We start from the raw sequence: 20,486 nt of genomic DNA, 5'->3' as shown, positions 1-20,486 counted from the left end.
GATAAAAAAGGTAATTCATGAGATTGCAGAACCACTGACACATCAGACATCAGGCAATCACACTTTTTACATCAGACAATTACACATCAGTCATTTATCATTTCAGACTGGTATATTTCCAAACAAAATGAAAATAGCTAAAGTCGTACCAATCTTCAAAACTGGAGACAAACACTACTTGTTTCTTTATCGCTACAAGTTTCCAAACTCATTGAAAAACTTTTCAACAACAAGTTAGATAAACTTATAAATAAGAATGAATTGCCCGTGGACAGATAATATGGACACAGAGCAAATACTGTATTTCAACTTCCGTGGCACTAATCGAAAAAACCGAGGAAATTGCCAATGCTATGGATCGCAGAGAGGGCTCAGCCACAGTATTTATGGACAAACAAAAGCCTTTGCTACAATTAATCACAATATCTTCATTAACAAACTACAATGGTATGGAATCAGAGGGTCAGCTTTGAACTGGGTATAAAGCTACTTAGCAAACAGGAAACAATATGTGAAGCTAGGACAATATCTTGCGGTGTACCCCAGGGGTCAATACTGGGACTAAAACTGTTCAATGACATCTGTAAAGCCACAAAAACCCTGAACTGGTCGCCAGCCAATCGTAGGGCACATATAGTGTGTCGTATGGATATTTTATTATGCGTATATGTTACTGTAAGCAAGAGCCCTATTTATTTTATCTGACATGTAGTTGAGTACACCAGTTGAGCAATTTGTCACCTTTCCGCTTACCCAAAATGGTGAAAAATGCATTTTGGTCAGGCCTGCGATTTGGTCAGACTGTGATTTGCATATGCTTAAAGCAGGGGTCTCAAACTCGGTCATATTTTGCGGCCTGCTATAAAAAATATTTCTTTTTGATATGATTCCACTTTATAGCATTGACCTACTTGAGAGACATGAGATGTTGTGTTTTCTGAATGAGTTTAAAATAGCTTTACTGTTTTTCAGACACCGAAACTAAAATCCTGTTTACACTTATGTTGCTAAAACATCCTCATTATTTTTGTACCATTGCTGCTTGTAGTCTGGTTAAAATATGCTGCAAGAATTCCACCCCTTTTGTATCGCTTGTCTTCATTAGGGTCACGAGTAAGCTGGAGCCTATCCCAGCTGAATGCAACAAAATACAAACTATGAAATTTATTTTTTTTTTGTTTTACCCTATGACTGTATCGAGATATTATCATTATCGGGAGCAGTGCATCATGTATCATACCGTATTGTGGGGTACGCTGAGATTCCCAGCCCTTTTCCCAATACTTCATGCGGCCCAGCCACAACCAGACCCTATCTCCAACGGCCACCAGGTAAATTGGGTTTGGGACCCCTGGGTCCCAAAGGAAAAAAAAAAAAAAAAATATATATATATATATATATATATATATATATATATATATATATATATATATGTATATACTCTTACAATAGAAATTGAATGGCAGGGAGGCTTGTTTGTTATAATTTGAAGTAACATTAATTGGGCATTGCTTTACATTTGGAATCAATGTGAACTTTTCCATTTTATGAGTTTTATGAGTTCCTCATTTTAATATACTGTAATTTCCGGACTATAGATCGCGCCAGTATACAAGCCGCAGCCACTAAATCTAAACAGAAAAAAAGATTTGTACATACTGTATATTGGCCACTACGTAACATGGGATATTTAGGCCATGTCCACACGAATACAGATATTTTCCAAAATGCACATCTGCCCCTCTTCAGTGTCAAAAATATCTCCATGTAATGTTCCATGTCTGTCGCTCTGCTGCTGCCTGTCTGCCTGTCTTGTTGCAGTGCTGTCACTGTGCAATACGTACCTGGAAGGCAATCGGTTCAACTGGGTTCTACGCATGTGCAGAACGCGTCTACGTCCTGTCAGCCTATTTTTCGTCATTTCCCTACTTCCTGAAACTGAAACTGTCTAAGCATCATGGGAACTGTAGTTTTAGCCATAAATTGGCTGCAACACTGCACAAGCTGCAGAGTTTAAATGTGATAAAAAAGTAGCTACTGAAGGTACATTTTTGAAGGTAAATTTTTTGGGCTCCCCCTGGAGGCCTTAGCCCCTATAGCAGCTGGCTATGTTGCTAGCTAATGTCAGAGTTGTTGGGTTAACTTCCATTGTTAGTGGAGTTTTACCTGATTTTGAATATTGGGAGCAAGAAGCGATGTATTCTAACCAGCAAGTGAGAACTGCAGTGTCAGACTGCAATGTAAGACTGGATGTACTACTGAATGGTGTACTATGTACTAACTTCTAGGTTTAGATTATCATTCCTCCAACAAAATTGCTCATGGATTTTTTTTCTTGGTGCTGATAACCCTGCAGGGAAACACTCTTTGCATGTGACTACAACAAGGATGTGTGCTCATGTTCAGAATTCAGTAGTTTTTGTGTAATAGCAGAAAAGAAATAAGGCTAATTCTGTGACTGGCTGGCGACCAGTCCAGGGTGTACCCCGCCTCTCGTCCGAAGTCAGTTGGGATTGGCTCCAGCATACCCGCGACCCTAGTGAGGATAAGCGGCATAGAAACCAGATGGATGAAAATAAGGCTAATTGGAAAGAAATTCTGGACTCTGTGAACCGGGAAGCTGTCTGTCACACTTAGGAGGAATTCTGATTCCCCTAATCCCCGCGGCCATTTGGATCAGATTTACTGTACTTAGGTCACGCTGGCAACGTCGTGATTGAAACTGATTCACGTTCCACTGAGAGAGTACAGGTTAAGGCGGGTGCTGACCTGGCTGAACTGAACCATGCTGAAGAATGCAACATAGCGACCAAGAGGCCAGCAATGGCGTTTGCTTGGGATTAGCTGGTTTATATAGTATTTCCCCTTCACGTGCAGCTAATATGTATAAAGTAGCATCGGGTCTGCGTGGATGGGACTTTAATCTGCCCCAGAGCATTGACAAGAATCAGCCTGAGTTCAAGCTTGGGACACGTTCATTACTTCTGAATGTAGTTTCTTTTCAGTGAGGCAGTGGGCAGTGGGCAGTGTCCCATCACATCCAGCAGATGGCGCTGGATGTGGCCAACGTACAACTTAACGTACAACCAGGGCCTTCAGAGTCAGGAGTGCTGGCCCAGGTCATTTAAACACTTAAGGGAGCTGTTTTTTTAACCACTCAAATTTCAGATTGGCCTTACAGAGCCCCCGAGTGGGCATACAATAATGTTAGCATTGACCTCTGATTGGTTGATCAGAGAAAAACAAAGCAAAGTTCAGCAAATAATGCACACCAAAAGTTGCTTGCCAACTGGAAATAAACAACAGAGGAAGAAATTGACATTGGTGGTATGGGACGTTCTTAAAAATCCATTTTCAAGGTGGACTTTTCCAGAACACTAGTCACCATAAGGAGAGGTAGACCAACTCCGAAGTTAGCCAGGTTGTCTCAGCCTGGGAAAGGGTTTGTTCGCCACTTCCAAATTAGTGCTTACAAACTTCTGATGTTTTTGTTACTGATTCTGAACTGCTTCAGATGATGTTGTAGTGTAGAGGTTTGGAGTTGTTTATAAACAATGTCTTCCAAGATACAGGGTTAACGGTTCATGGTATCCATTCCCAACTCTGTAATGCCACACATTGTTAGATTGCATTTTTGTCTATTATTGATGGTTGTCTAATTTGCGAGGCGATAGGGGCGGTATTAAAAGGTGGATTAGGTCGCTGCACTGCCCGCCACTGCTCGCAACAAACGGCCATGCAAGTGAAGACGCTCTAAGCTCACGGGCTGCCAGGTCAGTGGCTACAGACGAGCAACAGAAAACTCTTGACAGTAAAAACAGGCAGCTGCTGCTGCTTTTGGGTTGGAGCCGCCATTGACAGCTGTAATCTGCAGTGTAAATCTGCAGCTTGGTGCTGTCTGGCCACTGTCTGGAGCGCCTGCACTTGGACAAAAGAGACGAACACCTTGCCCTAATTGAAGCGGACAAGGCTTGCTGATGGAGGCTTTTTGAGCAATTGAACGCACTCAATGGATCTTAGCGGGCCTAATGAAACATAAGGGACGGGCAGTTTGACTCCAACAACGGGACAGTGCCGAGCTGTCCTGTGTGGGGACGTCACGCTGAGGACTGAAGTTGTGCTTTGACCTGAGGTGGCCTTTACAGACTCTCTGATGGAGCACAAACAGAGTCTTCCCCGTGGTTCTTTGTCACCGTTGTCCCTTGAAGAAAAAGTCGGTTTGATGTGGCGCCGTTCCGTTGTTTTGTTTACCTCCTGGAATTTCACTCTGCGCTGAGCGTGGGACGTGCTGTTCCCCTTTTTGAAACTCTGAGGAAGGCGACTGGATTCCTTGTGGAAGGCCCTGGGGAATGCGGATGGGAAAAGCTGTGTAGGCCGCTGGAATCTCCTCAAAGAATCAGAATGCAGCACGAGTGCGGAGCCTTCGCCATGGGAGAGGGGAACCGGACTTTGTGATCTAGTGTGCATTGTTCGGTCTCCAACTTATGTTTTGTTGTCGTGGCCTTGTGATTCACCTACAGGCTCCAAAGCTCACTGACCCCCCAGCCCACTGCAGTGACCACACAAGACCAGCATTCTGCAGTGTAGCACAAAACCACCATGTCTCACATTTTCAGCCAATTGATGGTAATGTTTTGTCTTTTAATATTTCTGGATAATATTTAACTTTTACAGAATCAACATTTGTAGGCCGTTATAGTGAAAGGATTATTGACAACATGGGAACTACTAAAAAGTAATAGACCAATTGTTTTTTACACAACCAATCTGTGGAAAAAGTCATAATTACATTGTATTGAATTTCCTGCAGACAGCAGTAAAAATATACTTATCTTTTTACCTTTTATAATAAATTCTCAAATAACTAAATAAAGTAAAGGTGATGAAAGAAGACATGATAGTAAAAAAACACGGTGTCATGACTCTATAATATAAACGTAGTAAGTACTACTGCCCTCTAAAAGCCTTCATATATGCTAGTTATGCAATTATAGTATACCCCACCATAAAAACCTTAATATTGTTATACCATTACCTACAGTCTAACAAATATTGACGTAATATGCATTTCTAATGCAATACCAATTATAAAGGAAGAAAGAAATTGGTCACGCAAAAAAAATAATTTCCAATTGCCTTTTAAATAAATTGTCCCTTCTAATTTTCCGTAGCTACTCGCGTTTCTATGGTAACAGCAACTTGTCTTGGACGACGAAGCATTTGTTTGTTCGCAAAACTGACAAAACGCTCCAACCAACGATGTATCCAATGCGACGGCAGCTATAACAGTTTGCTAACATTTAGCGCTTGCGGCACAAGTTTAAATGTATTTTTCCCCCATGTAAATGAGTGTTAGCTTTAAGTGAAACTTAACGCTGACGCTGCACCGCCATGACGGAAGCAAATGACGATAACGTGCAGGAAGCTCTGCTCTCCGACACCGACGATGAAGATGAGGTGGGCAGCTTTTAAGGGGAAAAAAACTGTCATTTGGAGGGACAGCGCCTTTAATAATACTTTTTGTTTTAATTTAACTTGAGTTCTTGAGAAGAAAGTTCTTATGCAATAGGAAACTTGTTAACAATGCGGATTATTTACTGTGTTGCACTGTATAATAAAGGACACCCGTGCAGTTTGGTCCTCTTGCATTTTTCTGCATAGAATCAGTTTTTACTCGCATGTTTAACAGGTCTTTGTAATGTTTAGTTTTCTTTAACTAAATGCAACGAAAAAGATTGACAGTATTTTCATTCCAATTCCTGTGTGAAACACATCTCTTTAGGATAAACATTTTTTTTTAAAGTCTGGCTGTGATTAATTGAATAACCTTTTCTGACATTAGGCCTCAGATGAGATCCCAGCGTCACTGCTCAGCTACTTTGAGGCATCCAGAAGGCGACTGGAGGCTTGTGAGAAGCTCATTCTGGAAGATCTTGAAGGTATGGCTCATGCTAATCTGCTTTGCCTTGTTAAACAAGCTCCCTAATTTAGATTCATTTCATGTCTGGTGAAGAACCTTCAGTGTCAGACAGGTGCAAAAACTCCGCATTCAAAACCAAAAACACCCAGACACCATAACACAGATGCACTGGGAAAATACTGCATTTTTCTTTTGCATTTGGTTTTGATGTCGTTTTGGACTCTGCTTAACTTTTGCCCCATCACCACCAGAGGCAACACGTACAGTGACAAACAACAAATGAAGCTATGAAAGCGCAGATGGTGACCATTTATTTGCGTCCTCTCAGGTTTGACTGCGTCAGCACACAATGGGCAAACGACAAACCGAGCAAAGTTGGCTGTGGCTGACGAGGACATGAAGACATCAGTAACTGTCTTTCATTGCACTTCTGTTTGACTGAAAAATGCTAGAATGTTTTGTGTTAGTTCAGAATTTAACATTTAAACTTGCATATATATACTGTATCACTGTCACTACATGCAGAACATCTCCATGTGTTACATTTGTGTGTTTGTCCTGATGCAGGCTGAATTGTGTGGTGCTCAAAATGAGGAAGACAGCGCCTCCACTGACCCTGGCCTCCCTGCAGATGAAGATGTGTTTTCTACTGACAGCCAAGGTACAGCACTGCGCTACTGTTGTGACGGTTGAAGGCCACAAGGGGGCGCCACAACACACCCTTGGTCTCCTCAATGCACTGTCATCCTTTTAGGTCACCATGGTCCTATTTTTTGTTCTTGTACACCCAGAGCGCTCAAGAATGAATCCATCTTTACTCAGTGCAGGTCTCTCATGTTGCACTGGTCTGTATCACAGATGAAGGTGAAGCAGAAGAGTGCATGACCTCACTGGCGGACGAGGAGAGACAGAAAAAGTCAGATTATCAGGTGGATGGAGGAGAGAGGACACTCCAGATGGAAATCGAGCGAAGGACACGAGGAGAACAAGAATTTGAGGAGAAGCTGAAGAGGATTATGGAGGTTGAGAAGGTGAGTCTGAATGTGATAATTCCAACAATCACTTTTATTGCAAATGTTGAGCCAAAATTGGAGGAGAATGTCAACATCAAGGTAGCAGGAGTGTTTTGGAGGGTGAACCATGTGTCAAAAATAGACATTTTTATGGGTGTATCAATTACTCATGTTTTTTTGCTATTCTCTGGGGAAAAGTGGAGATCTCCTGTACTACTAAAATATTATTGATTGAGTGAACCATCAAATGCCTTATGTACTGTAATTTCCAGACTTGAATATAAGCTGCACCCACTAAAGAGAATAAAAGATTAGTTCATAAATAGGCCGCATCGGTCTCTAAGCCGCAGGTGTCAGTGTCCTAACATGGCATATTCAGTACACAGAACGATGTTACACAGAAGGATATTTGTTACTCTTTAATTAAATAAATGCAATTTGTCCTCGCTGTCTTTGCCATCTTCATCCGCTTCCTTCCGCACGAAAACCACTACAGTTGTCTTCTTCAGTGTCAGAACTCAACAGCCCCACTATTCCCTTGCCATACACTCCACCAGTCTGTCGCCCTCTTTTGTTGGCGTTCCCAGCGCCAGCCCCGGCTTGTCCACTGTCCTCCCCAGCACACAGCAGTCCAGCCCCCCAAAACCCGCCTGCAACAGTGAAACTCCCAACACCGCCCCACACTGCCAAGATCCACCGGCAGACCCGAGCAAAAGCCACTTGATGGATTGCCGTCAACCTGAAAACCGCATCACATGCACCGCTCCATGCATTCTCCAGAGGCCGAACGCACAAAGTGCAAAATGACTGCTCCGAAGCACACAAGATGTTGCAAGACCAGAACGCGACCACAAATTAGACGTAAGGTTCAAAGCGTGAGAAAAAAGTAGCGCCTTATACACGGGAAATTATGGTAATTTTAGTTTTGACAATTTTTGTTGTTTGTGATTCACATTGCTTCCATATTTTTATTATGATAAAAAGTTTTTCTTAAATTTAGAAAATCTAAATTGCGTATATAACTGAAGGAGGAGTATCTTCTATATTTTTCTTATTTTCCATGTCCAGCTGCGCCAGAAGGAAGTGGATTGGATGGAGAAGACTGCTCAGGAAAAGCTTGAGCAGGAATTCCAGCTTCAACAGGTTGGTCTGGACTTAGCCTTAAAGCAGTGAAATCATACACATTTTATGTTTATTCAGTTTGTATTTCTATTTCTATTTTATTTTGTATTTTTTTTAAGTGTTTTACATTTTAATTGTTTTTGTTCATCGGACAGGAGCTGGTCAGCGAGCTAAAGAGACAAGTGGAGGAAGAGGTGAAGACAAGGGAGGAGGAGCAGAAGAAGTTGTTTGAAAGAAAGAAAGAGGAGGAAGAAGGAAAGAGGAGGGAAGAGGAAAAGAGGAAGGAAGAAGAGATGAGGAAAGAGGAAGACAGGAAGCGAAGAGAGCAGAAAGAAAAGAGGATGCAGAGGGAGGAGAAAGAGAAGAGGAAAGAGGCAGAGGGAAAACTAAAGGAAGAAGTGAGGAGAGAACAGGAAGAGAGGAAACAAATAGATGAAGAAAAGAAGCGGATGAAGGAGGAAGAGGAAGACAGAAGTTGGATAGAAGAAGAAATGAGGAGGCAGAGGGAGGAAGAAGAGAAGAGGAAAGGGGCAGAGGGGAAACTGAAGGAAGAAGTAAGGAGGATGAGAGAAGCAGAGGAAAATGAGAGGGAAAGGAATGAAGGCGAGAGGAGGAAAGAGGAGAGGAAACGAGTTGAGGAGGAAGAAAAGCTGATGGGGGAAGAGACAAAGTGGATAGAAGAAAAGAGGATTAAGAGCGAAGAAGAAAATGAGAGGAGGAAAGCAAAAGAGAGCAAACAAGTTGAGGAGAGGAGGAGGAGGAAAGAGGCAGAGATGATGCAAATGGAGGAAGAGGTGGGGAAGAAGGTAGAAGACAGGAGCAGGAAAGAGGCAGCAAAGAAACTGAAGGAAGATGAGTTGATGAGGAAGAAGGAAAAAGATGACAGAAGGAAAGAGGCAGAGAAGAAGCAAACTGAGGAAGAAGAAAAGAAGAGCAAGATTGAGGAGGAAGAAGAGAGGCAGCAAAATGCAGAGAAGAAACTGAAGGAGGAAGATGAGAGGACGAGGAAAGAGGCACAGAGGATTCAAATGGAAGATGAGGTGATGAAAATGGATGAGGGGGAAGGCGAAGAGGGCAAAGATCTGAAGGAAGAGGAAAAGTGGAGGAAGAGGGATGATGAGGACGAGAAGATAGAGCAAGGCACTACTCTGAAGAATGAGGAAGATGAGGTGAGGAAAAGGGACATAGAGGAGAAGATGATGAAGGAGGAACTGGAAGTGGAAAGAATGAAGCAGGAAGATGAGAAGAGGACATGGGGGGAGAAAGAGGAGTTGGAAAAGGAGAGGAGAAACAACGCAAGCAGGATATGTGAAGAGAAGAAAGAGGAAGAAGACAAAGGAGAGACAGTGATCGAGGAAGAGGAACCACAGGAGAAGGCAGAGCAACCCAGGAAGGATGCATGGATGATTATGAGTGATGAAAAGATGAAAGAGCAAACAAGTCATGAGGAGAAAACCAGAAAGGAAGAGAACAATGAATGTAGACGGAGGGAAGAAGAGGATGGAGACACAGATGGACAGAAAAACAACAACGAGGGTGAAGAAGTGAGGAAGAGCAATGAAGTCGAGGATTTCTTCAAGATGAAAACACAACAAAACCCAGATGAAGAGGAAGGTGATGAAGCAGTGAGAAGAAAAGAAAGAGATGACAGAAGACATACCGAAGAGAGGACAAAGGTTGTGACCTCTGAACGTGAGGAGAAGCAAACTAAGAATGAGAGCGCTCCAACACATTTACATCCTCCAGCTTCACAGTCTCAACATGACCGCAACATCCAACAGAACTCCTCATGTCAAACTGCTACCACTTCCTCGATTTCCCAGGTCATGGAGCAAAGGAGGCTGTCCTGGATGAAGAGCTGTGTCTTCTGGTCACAACTCTCCCGGCAGAACAGAAGCAGGCCGAGAGGTTCTGTCGGAACCAGGAGAGAGTTCAGGAGATCCGCAGAGACCAGTGGGCTTCCTCCACTTTGTCCAAACATCCTGAAGCAGGTCTCAGGCAGGAGGTCCCTGCAGGAGGTAACCCTAAAGTCAGCAAATGATACAAATTGTAGTAAAACCCTTGCATCATCTCCCAATAGGTGACCACATTGGTTCTGGAGGACTTGCCAGGCTGCAGTTTGTCCACTCTGACCCAGTGTGCACGGCTCCAGTCTCTCACCCTCAGACGATGCGGCCTGAAGGTTCTTGACAGTATTAATGAGTTACCAGAACTCTGCTACGTCGACGTTCAGGTGAGTACTCACTTAACCTCCTGACGACCAGTAGTTCAAATTTGTCCTCTGTAGAGGACATTTGTAAACCTAAATATCTCCCACCCAGTGCATCCAATCGCATTAACTCCTTTCGTGCTCTATAGAGGACATTCAGAGCTTTCCAATGATACCAAATTTGTAGGGGTGGGGCTTTGTTACCTTGACTTACCCGTAGAAGAAAATGGCTTCCCTCAGTGCAAGCACTTTTTATGGGAAGAGGAAAAGTAAGTGTTGAATACTTTTTATCAAACACATTTTGTCTTGAAATGCTGTTGGCATTTTATTTATAAGACTCTTATGAACACGTTAAAGTGTTGTTTGAGTTATTTTAAGTGTATTTGAGCCTAGTATTAAAGTGTTTAAAAAATGTCCTCTGTAGTGGACATTTGAAGTTATTTCGTCCATTTTGCTCTTTTTTTCCCAAATGACAAGAAAGGGAGTCATTCTCAGAAGCACAGGGAATTTTACTGCGGATTGTTGATGGAAACTCAGACATTGAGTTATCTGATGAAGATGATCAAGATCCACTGTTTGAGGCAGAAGTAGAGGAAGATGATGTACACAAATCAGCGTGAAGTACTTGTGTCTGGAGCAACGTTAAATACCACACCTGAAGAACTGAAGACATTCTTTGGGAATTCTATTTACATGGGCTGTCTAGGATATCCAAACATTCAAATGTATTGGGCCTCAAGTACTAGAGTAAAAATTGTGGCGGAATCCATGACCAGAAATCGGTTTTACAAATTGAGAAACTCCATTAAGCTCGTCAACGACCTTGATGTTTCAGATGAAGAAAAAACAAGTGATCTCTTGTGGAGAATCAGGCCCCTCTTGAGCAAAGTAAGGCAAGGATGTCTGAGTCTGCCAAGAACAGGAAAATTGTGCATTGACGAGCAATTGGTTCCTTTTACTGGTCGATGCCCAGTGTGCCAGTATGTACCGGGCAAACCAAACCCAACTGGACTGAAGGTATTTGTCTCGGCTGCACCAACTGGTCTAGTTTTGGATTTTGTGGTCTACCAAGGGAAGACAACTTTCACAGCTACAGGAGGAAAGGGCATCGGGGATGGGATGGTGGATGAAACACATGCATCAAGGTGTCGCCAATCTGGCTGCAACAGTAAAACATATGTTATGTGCTCCAAGTGCAAGATTTTCCTTTGTGTTTCCAAGAAAGGGAATTGCTTTTTGAAGTATCATACCAAATAAGCATAATAGAAGCAAAAGTGAAACAAAAGAAAAGAGATGATGGACAGTTATGTTTATGTTGAACACTTTATCAAGTTGACTTTTTGATATTTTTGTTGGACTAACTGTTTCACAATGAAGTTCCGTTTCCCCTGTATTGGGTTCCGATGTCCACTGTAGAAGACACATCATAGCTTAAAAACAAAAATAAAAATTTCAAAAATTTCTTTTGCAGTATTCCAATTACTTCACATAGATTGGGGAATTTCAAAATAAATGTGATTGGACAACATTTTTTTTCCTGGTAGTCAGGAGGTTAATCCTTTTCATACTTTGCCCAAACAAATGCCTTCTTTTTGGTTTTCCACAGCAAAACCACATCTCCCGGTTGGACTGTGAGAATATGAGCAGTCTGAGAGTTCTTAAGCTAGGCTACAACAAGTTGGTGTCCATTCACGGTTTAAGTGGAGCAGAGAACCTGGACCTTCTAGAACTCTCACACAACTCCATTACACGTGTTGGTAATATATATTTTTGTTCTTTACGCCATAATGCATTATTTCACATCAAGGAAATGGTGATCCACCTTCATACATATGCTTCAAATTTGTCAGTTTCATGCATCATTCACTGTTGAAAGGAGCAAAATGTTACGCACTATTAACAAAGGGGAAATAAATATTGGATTAGCAATACCTTGGTCTGGATCAGCACCAAAATATAATCTTTCTTTGGCCATTCCCCAGCACACTATAACATTTATTAATAACTGCTTGCCTAGTTTTCTCCCCAAACCTTGTTGCCAAAAAAGATACAGTAAAGCAAACCTAACCTGTCTGGCATATACAGTATAATACCTTTCTGAACGTGTAAATCAAAGCTGAGCATTGTTTTTTATAAAGGCACACTTCTTATGAATCCCCACGAGAGGGCAGCATCACACCTATGTTTTGGCTCGCCACTAAGCTACCATTCTGTCACTTGAGGCCCTGAAGATGAACCTCAAGAATTTTATAATAATAACTATGTTGTGTTCCCCTCCCGTCTCCACAGCTGGTCTGGGTTCTTTAAGAAGACTCCAAAGGTTGTCTTTGGATCACAACCAGCTCATTAGCACCAAAGGGCTGAAGGACTTTTGCACCCTCCTTTACCTGGACTGCTCTCACAACCACTTGGCCAGCGTGGAGGGTCTGGAGGAGAACGTTCTGCTCAACACGCTGGACCTGACCTCCAACAACCTCACTGAGGTACAAAATACAGCAGCAGACCATTCCTGAAAGTTCACTGTCACTTTAAGACTTAGAACTTACTTTGGGGCAAATGTAATAAAAGAAGAGTATATTACACTGTTGAATTATGTTGAATGAAATGACACCATTCATACTATGTATACCCGCGGGCACCTGGTAGCCCCCCACGACCACATAAGGCGCTCGCAAGCCTGCTTTTTATTCAAGTTTTCATTTTAATAATGTGAGAACACTGGAAAGAAATGCATTCTGAAGTACAAAATGTGAGTTGTGTATATTTTGTTAATGTTCTGGTAAAACAAAAATATTCGGTTCGTTTGGGTTGAAATAAGCTATGAAAATAAATGTTACAAAAATGAGTAGCTCTTGGCCATTTTAATTTAGTAAAAGTGGCTTTCACAAGAACAAACGGTGGTGACCCCTGATCTATACCACATGTAACATAAGACTCATGAATGTTCAAAACTTACTGTACCTTGTGTGTGTGTATGTGTATATATATATGTGTGTGTGTATATATATATATATATATATATATATATATATATATATATATATATATATATATATATATATATGTATATGTATATGTATGTATGTATATAAAGGATTAAACAGGGAACAGTGATATCCCAAGCAAGCAATCAATGAAACAAACAAGAACAGATTAGTGGGATAATTACTTAAAAGGTGCTCCTCATCCAAGTTGGGTTGGCTGACATTGATAGATGAGCCCACTTAGCAGCTGAGGCCTAACGTTATTGTAACCCCTGAGTGGGACTGTCGTTAACTAACAATTCCACTGTTTGTCCTGTCCATCAGCCGCCTGCTCTGCACAACCATGTCCTCCTCACGGACCTTCATCTGGACGACAACAGCATCTCATCCCTGCAGGGCCTTGCCGCCTGCTGGCTGCCCCTCTTGCAAACGCTCACCGTGGCCCAAAACCGGTACTCGATGCATCTCCAAAAGCCTCTCCTTGGCCTTAAAAACACTGGAATCATTTAACGAGAACAGAAACACACACACTTATAGGCCTTTTCAATTAGGTACACAATCTAGTGAGATCCAGTAGAAAACATTTACTTTTACTAAGATAATATAGCTTATTTTTGATTAACATTGTCAAAGAGAGTACTGAACATTGCGGCTCGTGACGTTAAGTGTATGTGCGGTCTTTTTATTATAGTTTGAACATGCTTTACTTGTTTGTGCAAGGCTCACACACCTGCCTCCCATGTCTGCTGCTGTGTCCCTCTCTAAACTTGACCTGCGCTTCAACTGCCTTTCAGGTAATTGATCTCCATTACAAAGCAATGACAAGATAGGTGGATCCATACTTTATTGATCCCGAGAGAAATTTCAACACCCAGTAGCTGACATAGCTCTTTAACTCAAGCTAAAGGTAACTAAATTAAGAAATTTAAAATAAGATAAAGTAAATAAAAACCTGTACGCAGACTATACAGTCCTATGTAATAACCTCTAAATCTACATACAGTAATCCCTCGTTTATCATCAGATAAGTGAATTTCTGCAAAGTAGGGTTCCTTATTTATAAATCAAATATTTTGGTAGTTATAGCATAGAAAGCCTGTTTACGATCAAAATACAATTTTTAGAGCCCTCTAGACATGAGGTAACAAGCCTTTTTTTAAACTGTATTCAACCATGAAACAGCATGATTTATTAATTAATGTATGTTGGAAAAACCATGATAGATATATAGAAGTAGCGAAATTTAAACAGCGATGTGGCGAGGGTCGACTGGACTGTATGCAATAAGTGACACAGACTATGCGGGGTGATATAGTATTCAACAATGTACAGCTTTGACCTCAGCTACCTCCACTATGTTGAATGGGAAACCATTCAAAATGAATAGGATTGTTGCTTAGACACAGTACAATGTGTGTGAACTCTCATGACGGTCGCTAACAAGATTAAATTATTTCTAAGATGTGAAGAACGCGTGTGTCAGCCTGGAGGGATGTCATTCGCTGAAGGAGGTGCACCTCACAGGGAATCCTCTTCAGCAGGAGAGCAGTTGGAGGTGAGATGATGATTTCATGCCACCAACACTGACTTACAATGCAGCCCCAAAGACCAAAATGTCAGAGCAGCACATTCCCGGAATCTCCAGTATTTCCCTTTTGGGATCAATAGAGTATCTGGCATCATTCTCACAGGAAGTCCTCTGCTCACCGCTACTGCAGTGACTCTCTTTATCCCCAGATCATTCCACAAGCTCAAATAACTTCAACATTCCAGCAGAACACCTTCCTTGCTGTGCACTTCCTTGGTACTGTGATCCTCAGCCCTCGTTTAATTGCAGTGATGTACCAGTGATGTGTGTGTGTATGTAGAACATATGTTAGCGCTCACAAAGTAAACAATAATAACTCATTCTACAAAAATCTATTATTTTTCTCATGCTCAAAAAGCACACGAGTCATGAGTCATACAGGAAATATGCATGACATGACAGCGGGTGTGTCTTGATGACCAAAAAAAAAAAACAACAACTCATGACCATTTTTTAATAGCAGCAGATCCAAAACGAGTAAAACTACACTTGAACATCCTGCCAAAAAAGCCATTAATGGTTCACTTATGGATAATTGCATTACGGACTATCTCTATGCTCTAAGAGCAGACACGAGGGCGAAACATTTTGTTTGAGAGGAAGCAAACACAACCATAGATGTTTGGCTCAGTGATTCCGACTGTTTAGTATGATGTATTCACGTGCCAATAAACTCTGCGTAACCTGCAGTGTCTCAACTTTGTATTTCTAGCATGGTGCTTTCATCCCAAGCCAGCGATAACAGTGGCAAGTGTGGGGAATCTCTCTGCTACCCATCACCCCAGATATGAAAACACTGAACCCGGTAAATTTAGGACCACCTTAAGAGCCTGCTTTGGAGAGGAAGTCCTCACTCTGTGAAATATGGACTGGCTTATGAGCGAGGATGCAGATGATGATGTACAGTACTGCGCACAAGTCTTAGATTTGCTGTTTTAATAATGATATACTGACCATCTATAGTTACAATATAACGACACCTCCACCAAGGCCTGTTAAAAAAAAAATAGTGGTATTTGTGTTTGTCTACTGCTTCTTGCTTCATGGAGGATGATAAACAGACGGGCAGTAAGCGCTGACTGTCGAGCCAATTTTCACCAGTTGGGAAAACTGGACAGAATGGTTGTGTTTGAGGTGCACATGTAAACTGGTCGCATTCCCCTTCTTCGTCGCCGCTACTTTCCAACAAATGCGACATATCGGCTCGTCTGTGTTCATGGGCTCACCTTGTTGATTCTGTTTAAAACCCACACTCGGGCTGTGGCATTCGGCTAAGAAACCAAAGCTTTCATGCCGTTTATATTTGTTAAAATTATCGAGTTTTTTTTTATTTACCATGAGATTAATTGATTTATTGATTATCGTGACAGGGCTACCTACATCTCATCTCATTATTGTAGTCATATAATAATTTATCTGGTAACATTCAACATTTCAACTTTTTCATTGTACAACCTTTTATATACTGTATATTTTTTTCTTCTTTGTGTTAATTCTCCTTCATAATGTTTAATCTTATTTTTAGATTATGCTGCTGGCCAATATAAAAAGTGATGTGGCGGCTGCAAATGGCCCGCTGGGTGGATGATGAACACACGTACTCTACAAAGTTTTGGGGAAATTATTTTTGGTGTAATCCTGCTCAATACTGTTTACTCTCTTACTAGATCAACATGACTGCTTTAAAAAAGCAACTCAGGGCTGCGAATGACGTTTTTGGAGCTTCACTTAAACTGACTCTGACACAAGAGGTCCTATTTATTTAGCTTTGTACCTAATTTATAAAGGCCGCCAGGCAAAATGCCCGCAGGCGTGTAATATAATCCCAATCTGTGTCTAAGAGAACAGACATAAACACAGTCAAACTGTGTCAGACAACAGTGACATCGCTCATCTGCTAAAAACCATCACCATTGTATTTAATACTGTATAGCATGATTTGTTGTAGAAAGTTTTCTCGAAGGATGGTGTATTCAGTGTATCTACCAATTCCACCAGTGACTCACCTTGTGTTGATATTCATTGTTAATGAAAGTTTGAAGAGGATATTGACCAAAGCCAATATATCACTCTTTTGCACCGTATGTATGACACAAATAGGTCAATTTTAGCAAATATATACCGGTACATTAACAAAATTTTCACATTTTGAAGCCACCTCATGTTTTATCTTTATCATGCGACATACTGCGGGCAGCGCTTGAGATCATATGTTGCTCTGGGAATCCATTTTGAAGAAGTCTGTTGTTTATAAAGCTTTAAAAAAAGTTCCACTTTGTAGCCTGAGGGTGTGTTGTTTTTGCTGATTTTATTATTGATGTTCCCCAGTGTCCTGTCGTGTTTCCAGCTCCACATTTTCCCACTGAATGGATCACGTTTGGTCCAAGCTGGGCTGGTGGACGCTCTAGAGTCTGTTTCTCTGGCAGATACTTGGGATTCCTCCACTCGAACATCCTTAGCCTCAGGCTGAAGATTGAGCCCCCCCTCTCTAGACTCTGCCACTCATTGAGCTCTCCTCCCCTCAATAGGCCTGATACCCTGTCTTACATTTCCAACTTTTTAGACTTATGTATATGTTTAAAAACCCGAGGCAAAACCTCATTTCCAACCCATAGCATGAAATTTTGACCGTGACTTCAGATTTGTTGGTGCTGAGTTTCATCCCCGAAGCTTCCCACTCATCTGCGAACCGCCCCAATAAATGCCAAAGGCAAGATCCTCAACTAGACACCCAAACGAGGCCCACATACTAGACACCCATACTAGACACCCTTAACACCACCACCGGTGACAAACGCAGCCTTGGGGGAGGCCAATATTCATTGTTCCTACTCTAGTTGTACAAGGACTGACTGGCGTGTAGTAGTGTGATCACCCTATACGCGTAGCTGGAACACACTTAATAGGTAATCTTTCCAATTTCCACCCAATGTGACAGAGACGTGACAACCAAGACAGCCCCATAACATCCAATTATTATAATATTGCAAAAATATATACATAAACTTGACAAATAAATATAATTATAGCTATTCATGTCATCTTTTACCCACTTTTCATCAGATCAACACTACAGAGAGCTGTCTCTAGTCTGAGGACCATCGATAAGACGGATACTGACTTCCCCGTGATGGACTCTGCTGTTGCTCAGCAGATAAGCCCCGCCTCCGACATCTTCCTCAACTTCATCCAGGCACAGCTTCAGCAAACTCATGATTTAAGGCAGAAACACAGTGAACAACTCAGGTAAAGTAAACAAAATTATGTCGATGTTATGTTGGTGTGCGTGATCGCAGGGTGATGTAGTGCTAGTTTTACCGCCTTCACCAACACAGGGATTACACGGGGGCCATATCTGCCATTGTGGTCAAACAATGACCCAAGCATTACATACAAACTATTTGGTAAAATGGTGCCCTCTGTTGATTTGGAGGTCCAATTTGTCCAAAAGGTAGTGCTTCAAAGGTGGTTTCAGTGAATTTTAGTGCTCATGAATTAAATAACAGTATGAAAACAGAGTAGAACAGGGGTGTCCACCTATTCCCACCAAGGGCTGCATACTAAAAAATCAAGGGATTTGAGGGGCCATTTAATATTTTTAATTTTCTGAAAAGACTAATCCAATGTAGATATGCTGATAAATTATATATTAAACAGGCTACTGTATATGTCAGCTTCATGTTATAAGTGACAAAGCGTACTGGTATTATCATGACCTAACGACTGCATTACTGTATTCATATTTCTTTCCACTCCTTTGTAGAAAAGTGCGAGGTTAAATTTTAAGCTTCCATCACTTGTGTGGTTATCTGGTATGTGTTCAGTATGAAGTGGGCACGGCAGTTTTGCTTTTTGCTGCAAATCAAGTCGGTTCACTTTTTGCTGCGACAGTCCAATGGCATTGGTGCAAAGATCTAGGATGAGGGGACCATTTTAATATTTGTAATTTTTTACAAAGACTAAAACCAATCAGACGCTAAAAAGTAGGGATGCTCTGATCTGGGTTTTATGCTGCCGATAACGATCACCCATGAGTGAAATTGGTCGATACCGATACCGATCACATGTGAGCCTCGAAAACTCACCATACTCTGTCAAGTGTTTGTTCTTCCAATGCCGTATTAAATTAAAGCTTTTTAACGTGCTACCCCGGCAAGATATTTTTCGTGTGTGTTTTGCAGGAAAAAATGAAAAATGTATATCACTCTCACAAATGTCCGGTACGTTCCACACAGTACGTTCCACACTCTTATGAGCTATTTTTGTTGTCATTGTTATATTTGTCCAAACAAAGGTACGTTTTGTTGTATCAGGCATTAAAATTAACAAGAAACTGAAGAAACAAAGGTGGTCTCATCATTTTTTCCATGACTGTGTGTGTGTGTGTGTGTGTGGGTGGGCGTGTGCGTTTGCGTGTATGTGTGTGTGTGTGTGTGTATATATATATATATATACGTATGTATATATATATATATATATATATATATATATATATATATATATATGTGTGTGTGTGTGTGTATATGTGTGTGTGTGTATATATATATATATATATATATATATATATATATATATATATATATATATATATATATATATATATATTATCTTTTTGTCCTTTTTTATTTTTGCTGTTATTTTTTTGTAGTTTTAATTGTATTTTTAGAATGTGTCGCAGTTGGCCCCCAGGCTGCACTTTGGACACCCCCTGGTGTAGAAGTACCAGAGGCAAAAGTCAGAAATGGTCATGTTGCAGCTTTTATTATAAGTTGAAACAGTATAAATATAGTATGCCACTCTCTTCGTCGTGATTTTATTTGAGTTTGTCTTCTTTGTTTGTCTCGAGAGACATGTGGCAGCCAGGAATGTCAGCTATCTTCTTGTTATGTCTGATGCACAGGGTGTAGTGAGCCTTAAGACAACGTCCATCTATTTGCACAAGTCCTTCCCTGTCTTTGGCCCACAGTGCTTCTCCTACATGGGATGGACCACCAACATTTAAAACTGTGGTCAACTTTCTGCTTATCTCAGTGACCCTTCCAAATTACACCGCACAAAAGATGAAACGTGGCGTCGGCTACACGTACGGGTCACACCGAGGACTCCTATGGCTTGAGGGGGGAGTAGCGGCATAGGGCTCCCCTCACCTCCCCCCTCACCGTGTGCCCTCTACCCCCCTGGCCTCTGGACAATGAGCCAGTCTGTGGACTTTGTGAGGACCAGTGCCGCCATTTAACCCCTGGCCTGACCCAGTGTCAGACCGAGGCTTAGAGAAGGTGAGCAGTGTGCCACACGTCGGTCCAGTAAGGTGTGGAACCATGGGGTTTACCAGGGGTACGGTTTCACAACGTTTCTCTACAGGACACAGGATGAAAGGGCCACACTCTTGTAGACGATATCACTTTTACTAGGCAAAAAGTCAGAATCGGTGCACGCAAGACTGTCTCAAAGTGATCCAATATGTTGAGCAAATGAATGAAAAATACACTGAAGAAAGTGCACATAATAGAGGACCTGACCTGGAGCCTGAACACATCCCACATCATCAGAAGAGCTCAGCCAGAGGCTGTTCTTTCTGAGGGCACTGAAAAGGAACATGCTTCCCTAGAAACTTTTCGCCAGCTTCTATTGCTGCACATTTGAGAGCATC

At 41.6% G+C, this 20,486-nt stretch overlaps 1 protein-coding gene across 3 annotated transcripts in view; it reads left to right on the top strand.

Moving 5' to 3' along the window:
- Window positions 1–20,486, top strand: part of lrriq1 (leucine-rich repeats and IQ motif containing 1) — a 46,909-nt gene that overhangs the window by 4,433 nt on the left and 21,990 nt on the right. For 2 of the 3 annotated variants that reach the window (XR_008570394.1, XM_054776022.1), the window contains exons 1-14: window positions 5,205–5,457; window positions 5,843–5,939; window positions 6,249–6,328; window positions 6,488–6,581; window positions 6,779–6,951; window positions 8,002–8,076; window positions 8,211–10,073; window positions 10,136–10,288; window positions 11,871–12,021; window positions 12,554–12,747; window positions 13,573–13,700; window positions 13,969–14,042; window positions 14,710–14,803; window positions 17,900–18,082. Coding sequence is in view for 2 of the 3 variants with exons in the window: in XM_054776022.1 (XP_054631997.1) it covers window positions 5,392–5,457; window positions 5,843–5,939; window positions 6,249–6,328; window positions 6,488–6,581; window positions 6,779–6,951; window positions 8,002–8,076; window positions 8,211–10,073; window positions 10,136–10,288; window positions 11,871–12,021; window positions 12,554–12,747; window positions 13,573–13,700; window positions 13,969–14,042; window positions 14,710–14,803; window positions 17,900–18,082 (3,425 nt within the window). In the remaining variant the exon portion in view is untranslated. Of the gene's footprint in view, window positions 1–5,204; window positions 5,458–5,842; window positions 5,940–6,248; window positions 6,329–6,487; window positions 6,582–6,778; window positions 6,952–8,001; window positions 8,077–8,210; window positions 10,074–10,135; window positions 10,289–11,870; window positions 12,022–12,553; window positions 12,748–13,572; window positions 13,701–13,968; window positions 14,043–14,709; window positions 14,804–17,899; window positions 18,083–20,486 lie in introns of those variants that run through there. The other variant, XM_054776023.1, reaches the window with a different exon arrangement.

This window comes from Dunckerocampus dactyliophorus, chromosome 5 (assembly GCF_027744805.1).
Source record: "Dunckerocampus dactyliophorus isolate RoL2022-P2 chromosome 5, RoL_Ddac_1.1, whole genome shotgun sequence".
NCBI classification, from domain to species: Eukaryota; Metazoa; Chordata; class Actinopteri; order Syngnathiformes; family Syngnathidae; genus Dunckerocampus; species Dunckerocampus dactyliophorus.
Note: the sequence above shows the minus strand (reverse complement) of the source record. Positions and strands in the feature narration are given on the sequence as shown.